The following is a 12,208-nucleotide window of genomic DNA, read 5'->3' on the forward strand; positions in this document are numbered from 1 at the left end:
TGTAGTGGTGACAGAGAGTAGGACTCTTAACAAACTGTTATCCATTATGGATAATCCTGATCACCCTCTGCACACCCTACTGGACAAACAGCGGAGCAGCTTCTCCAACAGACTGATCCAACTCCGCTGTCACAAGGACAGATACAAGAAATCTTTCTTACCGAAGGCCTAACTCTGTACAACAGCTCACCTCATGCGAGCAGAGAACTGTCATCATGATAATATCTGTCTCTCCATACTGTCATCTGTTCTGCACATGTTAAATTTACAAATTATCCCTGCACTCATGTTCACTTCATTTGGCTGTCTACTCGCCGCTATATTGTATAGTTTCTGCTTATAATACGTCTACACTCATGCACTTTAATTTATGTCAATACTGTCCATTTCCAACTCTGTTTTTGCACATTTACATTCAATCTTCCATATTTAATCTTCCTATTTAAGACTAGTAATGCTTAGTTAAATCCTGGTTGTACATATTCACGTTCTTATTTTTTTTATATCTTTTAGTACTTATTTACTTTGTAGTTAATATTATATTGTGTTTAGATTTGCTAACATTGTGTTTGTTTGTTTTTTACTCATATTGTGTGTTGGATAACCTGCTGCTGTAACGCCACAATTTCCCAGTTTGGGATCAATAAAGTAATTCTATTCTATATTCTATTCTATATTATATTATACTACATTATATTATATAACTGCACTCTGTATTACTGTGGTACAACACTGCCTCTCTTCTCTGCTGTTTACATTACTTGCTGCTATTTATCATACCAAGTCACTTTAATCATCACTTGTCACTTTATCTTGTCATTCTCTGCAAATACTGTCTCAATTCCCTGCATAGTTAACTTCATTATTCATTTTGTACTTGTATATACCCCCTGTTTTTATTTTTATTTATCTTATCTATTCTGTTTAATGTGTATTTTGAGTTTGCTTGTCTGTGCTGCTGCAACGCCTGAATTTCCCCTCTGGGGATCAATAAAGTATTATCCTATCCTATCCTACCTCTGTGAGTGTTGGAAAATGTCACAGGTGGGGATGCTTACTTAACCCTTTGACTTCCACACTAAGAAATCTATTTGCAAAAAAATGTTTGTTGGTAAAATTGTGTTCCTGCCTCTTCATTAAGCAACATTTCAGGTTATATTTTTCGGATTACCCAATCAGGAAGCAGATATGCAGGTCAACCAGCTGGTTGACTGTTTAGGGTTACTTTGGACATGAATGGATTTCTTTCATTTCTGCAACAAAATGTTTAGTTAGATGTAAACATCACAGAGAGAAGAACTTGTTAAAATAACCTATAATTTATTTAATACATTTAATGAGTAGCAATGGTTAGAAAAGGTGAACAAAATAAGAAATTAGTGACTTGAGCCAGGCCGTTTGCGTAGACTGGCAACTCAACCGAGCGGTTGTTTTCTGAGGAATCGTAGATATATATTTTGTTGTCAAATTTATTTCCTTCAACTAAAATATGATTGTTAGAGGGTCTATAAATGATATGTGAAAATATATTTTTTTTTTACCCGGACATTTGCTCTTATTCTGTGAGATTTCTGAGGAGCTGTGCAGTGCAGAGTCACTCCCGGTATTTTCCACAGTTTTAAGACAATGATAATTATGTACAGCAGCGCCACCCATTGGACATAATCTGTATTACATACACTATTCAATGAGGTGAATGAGGATAAACAGCCAAAGATAGGTTTTCAGAGTTTTAAATACAGCAATATGGTGGCGGAAAAAAGGTCAACCGCGTGGTTACAATGCAAGTTAAAGGGAGGGGAGGTGTTCTGTAAAGGGAACAAAGCGGGCTGTTTCCACCCGGACCATTGAGTGTGTAACACAAGTTGTGAGTAAACGTTCCTGCTGAGCATACACGTGATTCTCCGTGTCTTTATTAATGATCGTTAGGGTGCTAACGTAACAGTAGATGATCAGAGTAAAGTTGTAAAGACGTCAGCGCTGAGTTGAGTTTTCCCTCTGTGACTCTTGGATGTGTGTAAGATGGCCGGGTTTAAGGATCTTAAAGAGTTATTCAGTCGACGGCTGCTCGCTGCGGTTATCAGAGATATAACAGAAGAAAGAACAACAAGTGGATACGAAGAGGAGCTCCACCGACAAAGAAAACTGCTGGATGTGATTTTAACTCCTGAAATCAAGCTACAGAGAACAGGTTGGTTTTCTTTCCACTGCTGGAAACGTGTTTCCTGCTCATGTTTCAGATAGCAGAGCCTTTAGCTAACTTCCACAGACGCACACAGCACAGTGTTAGCTGCAGCTAGCTCCTGCTAACAACATCATTGAGTTTACTGGACTAAAAGACTCTTTAAGTCTTCACCTATTGAATCCAGCAACGGATCTGGTTATTGGAGATACGTTTTAGAAACGTTAACAATATGCTATTCAGTTGTATCTTTGGGCACACAAACTTCAGGCCACCCTCTGCATAAGACTGCGGTCAAGCCAGCCTCCACTTCAGAAACGATAGTTTATTCTATCTTATTTACACGACGGCATCATGTCATTTCTGTCTCTACATGGTCGTTTACAATTCTCCTCTGCTCTCTGTGTCGCGCACGATGCACACACACACACACATATACACACACACACACACACACACACACACATATTCCAGAGTCGGGACCCTCTCCAGTCTCAGACTCAGGTTTATTTATTTCTTATTTATTTCGAACGATTAAAAAATAGATGAAAATTAATAAACAAATGGAAAAAAATAAAAATCTGTATAAAATAAAATAAACAGCCAATTTCAATATAATACACGTTTGACTCGTTCGAAAAGGGATATGAAGAAGCCTAGGCTTGTCAAGTCCTACCCCCATTCTTCATCATTAACAAATGCAAAATCCAATAAAATAAATTAAACAGACAATACAAAAAAATACTCCAATCGAGCTATTAAGAAAAACAGAACAAAACAAAAACGAACCAAAAAAAAGAACAAAATGAACAGGCGCCATTAACAGCTGTGAGATTTACATTCTCCTTCCTCATTTCTGTACTTTTCAAAGATATATCTTTTGTACATTTTTTAAAATTGCATTATATTCATACTTTGTTTAATCGTTTTGTCAAGACCATTCCACAAAACCACCCCACAAATGGAAACACACATACTTTTTAAATTGGTCCGAGCATAATGCTGTTTCAAGTTTAGTTTGAGGGGGGTGGCAGGGTACTCAGGGTACTCAGATGGAGTGTCTGAGAAGAGGGCTGTTGAGGGGGGTGGCAGGGTAATCAGGGTACTCAGATGGAGTGTCTGAGAAGCGGGCTGGTCTGCGCTCTGGTGGGTGGGGGTGGGGTTGGGAGCAGAATCAAATCTATTGAAGAACAGATTCAGTTCAGATTCATCAGAAACACTGTATTTTTTTGGTGGGTACAGTGTTCTCAACACAGAAGTTTCTGTAATCTGTGATACAGTGGGTTAAACCGTTAATGTCCTCCCCATGTGGGCTGCTCAGCACCTCCCAGTCAGTGGTGTCGAAGCAGTCCTGCAGCGCCTCAGTGGCCTCCTTAGACCACTTCTTCACATACCTGGTTGTGGGGGGTTGTTTTTTCACCATAGGTATGTAAATGAGCTGCAGTCTCACCAGGTTGTGGTCTGAGCAGCCCAGTGGGGGGAGGGGTGATGATCTGTATGCATCCTTGGTGTTTGCATACAGTAAGTCCAAAGTTTTATTGTCCCTGGTATGGCAGTCAACATACTGAGTGAAAGTAGGGAGAGTGGCAGACAGGGAAGCGTGATTAAAGTCTCCTGAGATGAGAATAAGAGACTGGGGGTGTGATGTCTGTAGCTGAGACACTACACTGTACACACACACACAGGTGAGCACACTTTCACCAGCGGAGGCCTGGGTGTGCACAATAATAAAAAGTCCTTAAGAACCATCAGAAAATCAAGTAGGCCGCTTAGCTTACTTCAGACTTTTCTGGGCGTGTCTCTCTCTCTGCCGTTACTCAGGAGATGCGCTGTGACCATGCTGCATTCAGGGGTGCTCAGACAATGAGAGATGCATTCATCGGTGCTCAGACAATGAGAGGTGCATTCAGGGGTACTCAGACAATGAGAGATGCATTCAGGTGCGCTCAGAAAAGGGAGTTGCAGGAACAAAAACTAAACTAGACAGACCGTTACAAGTTGAAATAATTGTTTTGACTGCTGTCATTCAAAGAAACACATGAACAGCATGATCCCTTTAAGGGTCTGTGCCCCCCCCCCCCCCCCCCCCCCCCCCATGGTGTTTTCATGAATAAATTAAAGGAATCATTTTCAGTTATATCAAAATGTTTCTTCAGTCTCAATTTGTAAAATAAATCGTGAAAGAATCGTATCGTGAACCCAGTCTCGATTTTTTATATATAAAAAAATGCAACTAATTGTTGCAATTTCCGCTTGCTTCTGCAATTTAATTGCAAAAAAAACTCTCTGTTGGACACATCTTATTCTTTCCTAAAGATTGAGCTCGCTCAGCACTTTGGTGTGTGAAGAGGTAGTATCTCACATAATCAGGAAGTGATCAGCAGCACATGGCTCATTTACATAACGCCAGCCTTTCTGTTCAACATACTGTCTGATCATATTCGCCGTTTTGGAAAAGAGCCACAGATCAGATTCAAACCTTGGCTGCCCGCTCTCCAGGACTTAATGATGATGATGAGAAATCTCAATCTTCACAGCCTTAGACAAGTTCCTTATTTTCATTCAAAATAAAGGTAGGTTTGTATCCAAAAAGGAAGTAAAGTAACCTAAGCTTAAGGCATTACAAAATAAAAGCATTAAAAATGTTTTTTAAATGCAAAATGAGTGAATTCCAAACATGATTAAAATGTGATCAATTCTAGTGAACTATTGATTTTCAGCCTTTAAAAATGAAATCATTTGACAGCCCTTATTAATATTTAAAAAGCAGTTTAAGTACCGTTAATGTTTGTTTACTGTGTCCTGCAGATGTCCAGCAGCTGTTGGTGAGTAAAGAAGAGCTTCCACCTGAGCAGCAGGAGTGGAGCCACATTCTGGACCAGGAGGACACTAAGCCCCAACACATTAAAGAAGAACATGAGGAACTGTGGATCAGTCAGGAGGAAGAACAGCTTCAAGGACTGGAGGAGGCTGATACCGCCAAGTTCCCCTTCACTCCTGTCTCTGTGAAGAGTGAAGATGATGAAGAGAAACCTCAGTCCTCACAGCTTCATCAGAGACAAACTGAACAGATGGAAACAGGAGTTGATGGAGAGGACTGTGGAGGAGCAGAACCAGAGAGAGACTCAGATCCAGAGAGACGTTTACAACCAGAGACTGAGGTCGAGACTGAAGACTCTGGTGAACCTGAGACTGATGACAGTGATGATTGGGAAGAGACAAGAGAAGATCTGTCAGAATTAAACTTGAAAAATAAGAAACTAAAGACTGGTAAGAGACCACACAGCTGCTCGGAGTGTGGTAAAAGATTTAACCAGAAAGGGACTCTGACCAGACACATGTTAGTTCATACAGGAGAGAAACCCTTGAGCTGCTCCGTTTGCAGTAAAAGCTTTACCCTAAGAGAACATTTGACCACACACATGTTAGTTCATACAGGAGAGAAAGCCTTCAGCTGCTCTGTTTGCAGTAAAAGCTTTACCCGAAGAGGAAATCTGACCACACACATGTTAGTTCATACAGGAGAGAAAGCCTTCAGCTGCTCTGTTTGCAGTAAAAGCTTTACCCTAAGACAAAATCTGACCAGACACATGTTAGTTCATACAGGAGAGAAGCCCTTCAGCTGCTCTGTTTGCAGTAAAAGTTTTAACCAAAGACCACATCTGACCACACACATGTTAGTTCATACAGGAGAGAAACCCTTGAGTTGCTCCGTTTGCAGTAAAAGCTTTACCCTAAGAGAACATTTGACCACACACATGTTAGTTCATACAGGAGAGAAAGCCTTCAGCTGCTCTGTTTGCAGTAAAAGCTTTACCCGAAGAGGAAATCTGACCGCACACATGTTAGTTCATACAGGAGAGAAACCCTTCAGCTGCTCTGTTTGCAGTAAAAGCTTTACCCGTAGACAACATCTGACCACACACATGTTAGTTCATACAGGAGAGAAAGCCTTCAGCTGCTCTGTTTGCAGTAAAAGCTTTACCCAAAGACAACATCTGACCGCACACATGTTAGTTCATACAGGAGAGAAACCCTTCAGCTGCTCTGTTTGCAGTAAAAGCTTTACTCTTAGACAAAGTCTGACCACACACATGTTAGTTCATACAGGAGAGAAAGCCTTCAGCTGCTCTGTTTGCAGTAAACGCTTTACCCGAAGAGGAAATCTGACAAAACACATGTTAGTTCATACAGGAGAGAAACACTTCAGTTGCTCTGAGTGTGGTAAAAGGTTTAACCGGAAAGGGACTCTGACCACACACATGTTAGTTCATACAGGAGAGAAAGCCTTCAGCTGCTCTGTTTGCAGTAAAAGCTTTACCGTAAGAGGTAGTCTGACAAAACACATGTTAGTTCATACAGGAGAGAAACCCTTCAGCTGCTCTGAGTGTGGTAAAAGGTTTAACCGGAAAGAGTCTCTGACCAGACACGTTAGTTCATACAGGAGAGAAAGCCTTCAGCTGCTCTGTTTGCAGTAAAAGCTTTACCCAAAGACAACATCTGACCACACACATGTTAGTTCATACAGGAGAGAAACCCTTCAGCTGCTCTGTTTGCAGTAAAAGCTTTACCGTAAGACAACATCTGACCACACACATGTTAGTTCATACAGGAGAGAAATGCTCATCCTGTGCAATGGTAAAACTGATCCAAAGAATTCCAACTTAACATCACTAATGTGTAAATAAGACAAGAAAGAGATAAAAGACATAAATCTGTCTCTACTTTTTTGACATTGATGTTTTGTTGCTGACATATGAACCAGTAAGTTGGGATCAGCTATGACGTTTGAATTTAAAGTGTTTATATGAAACAGTTACAGTGTAAGGATTCTTCTTCTCTCCTGATATCTTCTCTTCTTTCTGTCACTCTGTTTCCTTGGATGCCTCTGTGTTGGGTAGCAGAAGTTCTTCAGACAGCTCACGTGTAACCTTGTAATAAATAAACTGATGTAGAGTGAGAAAGACTTTCATCTACTTGTGTTATTTTGTGTCGAGTGCCTAAAGTCTCTTTGGTAAAGAAAAGGAACTCGGCAGATCCTGATGCAGAGCGACCACAGTCAGATCAGGTCCAGGTTTATTTAACTGAAAACCTTTAACCCTTAATAAGAATCCTGCAGTCAGAATACAAAATAAAGAAAATCTCAATGACACCTGAACATGCACAGGATTAATTAAGAGTGCAGAGGTGGCCAACACAAGGACTTTGAAGGCTGTGTCTCTGATGTAGTGATGGGCAACACAGGAGTACCTCAAGGAACTGTTCTGGCGCCTTTTCTCTTCACTCTCTTCACGTCGGACTTCAGGTTGAACTCTAGTTCCTGCCACCTCCAAAAGTTTTCCGACGACTCCTCCATTGTTGGGTGCATCACTGATGACGACGAGAAGGAGTACAGAGGACTGTTAGAGAGCTTCGTCACATGGTGTGAAAGCAACCACCTGAAGCTCAACATCAGCAAAACAAAGGAGGTGGTAGTGGACTACCGGAAGAAGAAGAGGCCCCCTGCCCCAGTCATCATCCAGGGGGAGGAAGTGGAGAGGGTGGACTCATACAAGTACCTTGGGGTCCACATCAACAATAAACTGGACTGGTCTCACAACTCTCACGCCCTCTTCAGGAAGGGACAGAGCAGGATGTTCTTCCTGAGGAGACTCGGATCGTTCAGTGTCTGCAACAGACTCCTGAAGACCTTCTACCAGTCTGTGGTGGCCAGCGCCCTCTTCTTTGCTGTGGTGTGCTGGTGGGGTGGCATCAAGACTGGTGAGGCAAACAGGCTGAACAAGCTGGTGAGGAAGGCCCGCTCTGTAGTGGGTCTTGATCTGGACACTTTGGAGTCAGTGGCTGAGAGGAGGATGAAGGACAAAATCTTATCCATCCTGGATAACTCCTCTCACCCTCTACATGGTGAGCTGTGGCTGTAACTGCCTCTCATGTTTAGTTTTTGTTTGTCCATCCTTTTATTATTGTAGTTCCGTTCTGCAGTCATTGAGGCGGAACTAATTGTTATTGATTGTTCCGCACGTAGCAGTTTTGCCGACGCACCTTGATAGACGTGACACAGGATGAAGAGCGGAATAAAACTTAAGAAGTTAACACACATAAAAAGATAAACTTAAGGAGAGTAAAGAAGAAGAGCGGTCCAGGATTAGCCCCTCTTAGATAATAAGTAGTCTACGAGGTATGTGTGAGTTTTATTGCTTTGTTTATGTAAATTAGCGATGACACATGGGAATTATTATGCTAATTAGCTTGTATGAAAGTCTGTTATCTACGTTGTCTAAATGTAAACTCTTTGATTTCCTCTCTCCTTTCTCAATCTCAGTTCTCATGGGTTGGTCTGGAGGACTAAATAAACCTTGTATTTTAATCAAGACCTTGTGATTCGTGTTGTTATCTGAGGGTGCTACAGTGAGAACTCGACTGCTCTGCATGAGTAGACGAGGAGAAGACCGTAGTGCAGCGATCCATTGGTGGGAGGAGCCATTTATGGAGAGCAGCCAAGCTACCGCCGTCCACACAGAAAGGTTGAGGTGCCCTACTGCGAGTTGAGCTGCAGCTAAGAGAGTTGTCAGCAGAAGAGACTGAGACGTTTTATTTTCATAAACAGCCTGTTCTAATGGAAGTTTATTAAGGTTGTTTGATATTGACATTGTTTATAGATAAAGATAAAGATAAACTTTATTGATCCCCCGTGCATTACAGCAGCTCCAGAAAACAGGGGACAGGAATATAATTATTAAAAATAAAAATAGAAGTTAAAAATCAAATCAAACATATTTACATCAGTTAAATAAAAAATTTAAAAATAAATACAATAATGGATAATTACACAGTAACTACATTGGAAAGAGTTATTGTTATTAAAAAAACACACAGTGTGTAGCATTATTGAAATGAGTCATGAGGTGGTGATTCTGTTAAAGAGTCTGATTAAACAGTCTGACGGCAGATGGGATGAACGACCTGCGGTAGCGCTCTGTCTTGCGGGGTGGGTGTCTCAGTCTGCTGCTGAAGGAGCTGCTCAGGGCCCCCACAGTGTCATGCAGGGGGTGAGAGGGGTTGTCCATGATGGATGTCAGCTTCACTAATGTCCTCCTCTACAGAATCCAGAGGACAGTCCGAGACAGAACTGGCCCTCCTGACCAGTCTGTTCAGTCTCTTCCTGTCTCTCTCTGTGCTCCCTCCTCCCCAGCAGACCACTGCATAGAAAAGTGCAGACGCCACCACAGTGTCATAAAAAGTCCATAGCAGAGTCCTGCACACTCCAAAGGACCTCAGTCGTCTCAGCAGGTGAAGTCGACATTGACCCTTTTTGTACAGGAGGTCGGTGTTGTGTGACCAGTCCAGTTTGTTGTTGAGGTGAACACCCAGGTATTTGTACGTCTCCACCCTCTCGATGTCCAAGCCCTGGATGTTCACCGGTGCAGTCTGGGGTGACTTCCTGCGGAAGTCAATCACCATCTCCTTTGTCTTGCTGGCGTTGAGCTGAAGGTGGTTCACTCCAGTCGACAAAGTCCATGATGACCTGCCTGTACTCCTGCTCGCTCCCCTTAGACACACACCCCACGATGGATGTGTCATCGGAGAACTTCTGCAGGTGGCAGCTCCCAGAGTTGTAACAGAAGTCTGAGGTGTACAGGGTGAAGAGAAAAGGGGAGAGAACTGTCCCCTGCGGGGCCCCTGTACTGCAGACCACCATGTCAGACTCACAGTCCTGAAGCCTCACGTACTGTGGTCTGTTGGTGAGGTAGTCCGATGTAGCCAGGTGACAGTCCACTCCTGCCCTCTCTAGCTTCCCCCTGAGCAGTGCAGGCTGGATGGTGTTGAAGGCACTGGAGAAGTCAAAGAACATGACCCTCACAGTGCTGCCGGTGTTCTCCAGGTGAGTTCAGGATCTCTGCAGCAGGTAGATGACGGCGTCATCCACCCCGATGTTCGGCTGATAGGCGAACTGCAGAGGATCCAGATTTAAACCGTCGATGTCCTCCCCATGTGGGCTGCTCAGCACCTCCCAGTCAGTGGTGTCAAAGCAGTCCTGGAGCGCCTCAGTGGCCTCCTTAGACCACTTCTTCACATACCTGGTTGTGGGGGGTTGTTTTTTACCATAGGTATGTAAATGGGCTGCAGTCTGACCAGGTTGTGGTCTGAGCGGCCCAGTGGGGGGAGGGGTGATGATCTGTATGAGAATAAGAGACTGGGGGTGTGATGTCTGTAGCTGAGACACTACACTGTGGATGAGTTCACAGGCTGCAGCAGCGTCTGCCGAGGGGGGGATGTAAACAGTCACCGCGATCACGTGTGAAAACTCCCTCGGCAGGTAATATGGCCGAATGCCTACAGCCAGCAGCTCCACATCCTTCATGCAGCGCTGTTCTTTAACGGTGATGTGCCCAGAGTTACACCACCTCTCATTCACATACATCGCTATTCCCCCGCCTTTCTTCTTACCGCTCTCCCTCGCGCTCTGGTCCGCTCTGACGAGGTGAAAGCCGTCCAAAGTTATGAGCGTGTCCGGAGTGAGTTCATTCAGCCATGTCTCCGTGAACTGCATGATGCTACACTCCTGAAGCCGGTGAGCGCCGTCAGCTCCTCCATCTTATTAGGGAGAGATCTTACGTTCCCCATAATTAAAGACGGCACTGATGGTTTGTACCGTCTTTTCTTTTCCCGACACTTCACTCCGGCTCTGCATCCCCTTCTCTTCTTCCGTAGTTCTGCGGGGATGTCCGGTCTTTCGGCTGAATGTAACCGAGGTCGGCACAGCGCAATCAGCTGTTCACGGGTGTAAACAATGGAGCCGTGACTAAATGGGTCTCCTGAGGAAGTTTTAAGGAGTCCACAGAGAAAGAAAAACAGCACCAATACTCTAAAAGAAGAAGAATATCCATGTTTGTTGTTTTGAGTTGGAGTTACTCGCGAAGTTACAGCAACAAAAAGTCAATATTAACAAAATAAACTAAAAAACAATAAGGAGGGGGGTCGGAGCTGCCGTAACAAGCGGCCACCCAGAGCGGCGCCGGATATGGAAGTGTTCCAGCCTGCTTCAAGAACTAGCCACAAAGGTAGAGATAAGTGTGCTGTAGATATTCATTAAGAGCCAGTATTGCTAAGAGTTATGCCGAATAAGTAATTTGTGCATTTAAAGGTAAATACCTAAAAGTGTCTGATAGAAGTTCAAATAAGAGTGATTTAAGAGTTAATATTTCTGCTAAGTTATCACTTGTAGTGAGGTAAGTCAAATTGACATTAGACTACAAAGATAGGTAAAATAGCATTACTTAAAACCATAAAAAGGGTTTACAACTCATCAAAGCTTAAGCTACATTTAAACTAAATTAAGTAGCTATTCAGCAAAGAAACAGGTTAAATTTAAACTAACCTTAAACTAAGGAAAATGTCAGTTTGAGTCTTGCCATGGCAAACAAGAGGTTGAAGAAGACATGCAACCACAGGCGTTGGAAAACGAAGAAGCTGATAACCCCACTACCTCACTAATTTCACGAAAAAGCCAAAGAGTTCGGAAGTTAACGGAAAAGGGCCAAGAACTGCGCGATGAGCAAATAAGAAGATCTGCACATCGTTTCAGTGTGAGCTATGAGAAGTGGAAGGCTATTGCTAAGGATGCCAAACAAGCAATACGTGTGTCATGCTCTTCCAGCCTGCTTCAAGAACATGCCACAAAGGTAGAAAATGCCTCAAAGGATCTGACCACTGTTTATGAAGAACTAAGAGAAATCCACATTCCTGATCATGACGTACGACGCAGGATTGACACGTGCGAAGCAGTAACCAGGTCAATCATTGACACTGCAAGACTGGATACAAGAAAGGACAAAGAACAAGATGGTAAGGAGACAGAGTCTATTGTGAAGTCTACAGCCTCAGACAAAATAAGCATCCCATCTCACCGCTCAAAGTCTTCAGTTCAATCCCTCTGCAGCTCAAAGATTATATCCAGACATTCAAGCATATCTTCTGCTAACAGACAAGAAGCCGCTGCAGAAGTTGCTGCAAATGAGGCCACCT

The 12,208-nt window shown here is 43.0% G+C and overlaps 1 protein-coding gene across 1 annotated transcript; it reads left to right on the forward strand.

The window, feature by feature from the left end:
- Positions 1 to 1,837: 1,837 nt before the first annotated feature.
- LOC132979173 (gastrula zinc finger protein XlCGF57.1-like) lies at positions 1,838 to 6,785 on the forward strand. Its single transcript, XM_061044748.1, has 2 exons — positions 1,838 to 2,191; positions 4,991 to 6,785. Exons 1-2 carry the CDS (start codon positions 2,023 to 2,025, stop codon positions 6,658 to 6,660), a joined length of 1,839 nt encoding a protein of 612 aa, XP_060900731.1. The 5' UTR covers positions 1,838 to 2,022; the 3' UTR covers positions 6,661 to 6,785.
- Positions 6,786 to 12,208: the final 5,423 nt, after the last annotated feature.

This window comes from Labrus mixtus, chromosome 1 (assembly GCF_963584025.1).
Source record: "Labrus mixtus chromosome 1, fLabMix1.1, whole genome shotgun sequence".
Lineage (NCBI taxonomy): Eukaryota > Metazoa > Chordata > Actinopteri > Labriformes > Labridae > Labrus > Labrus mixtus.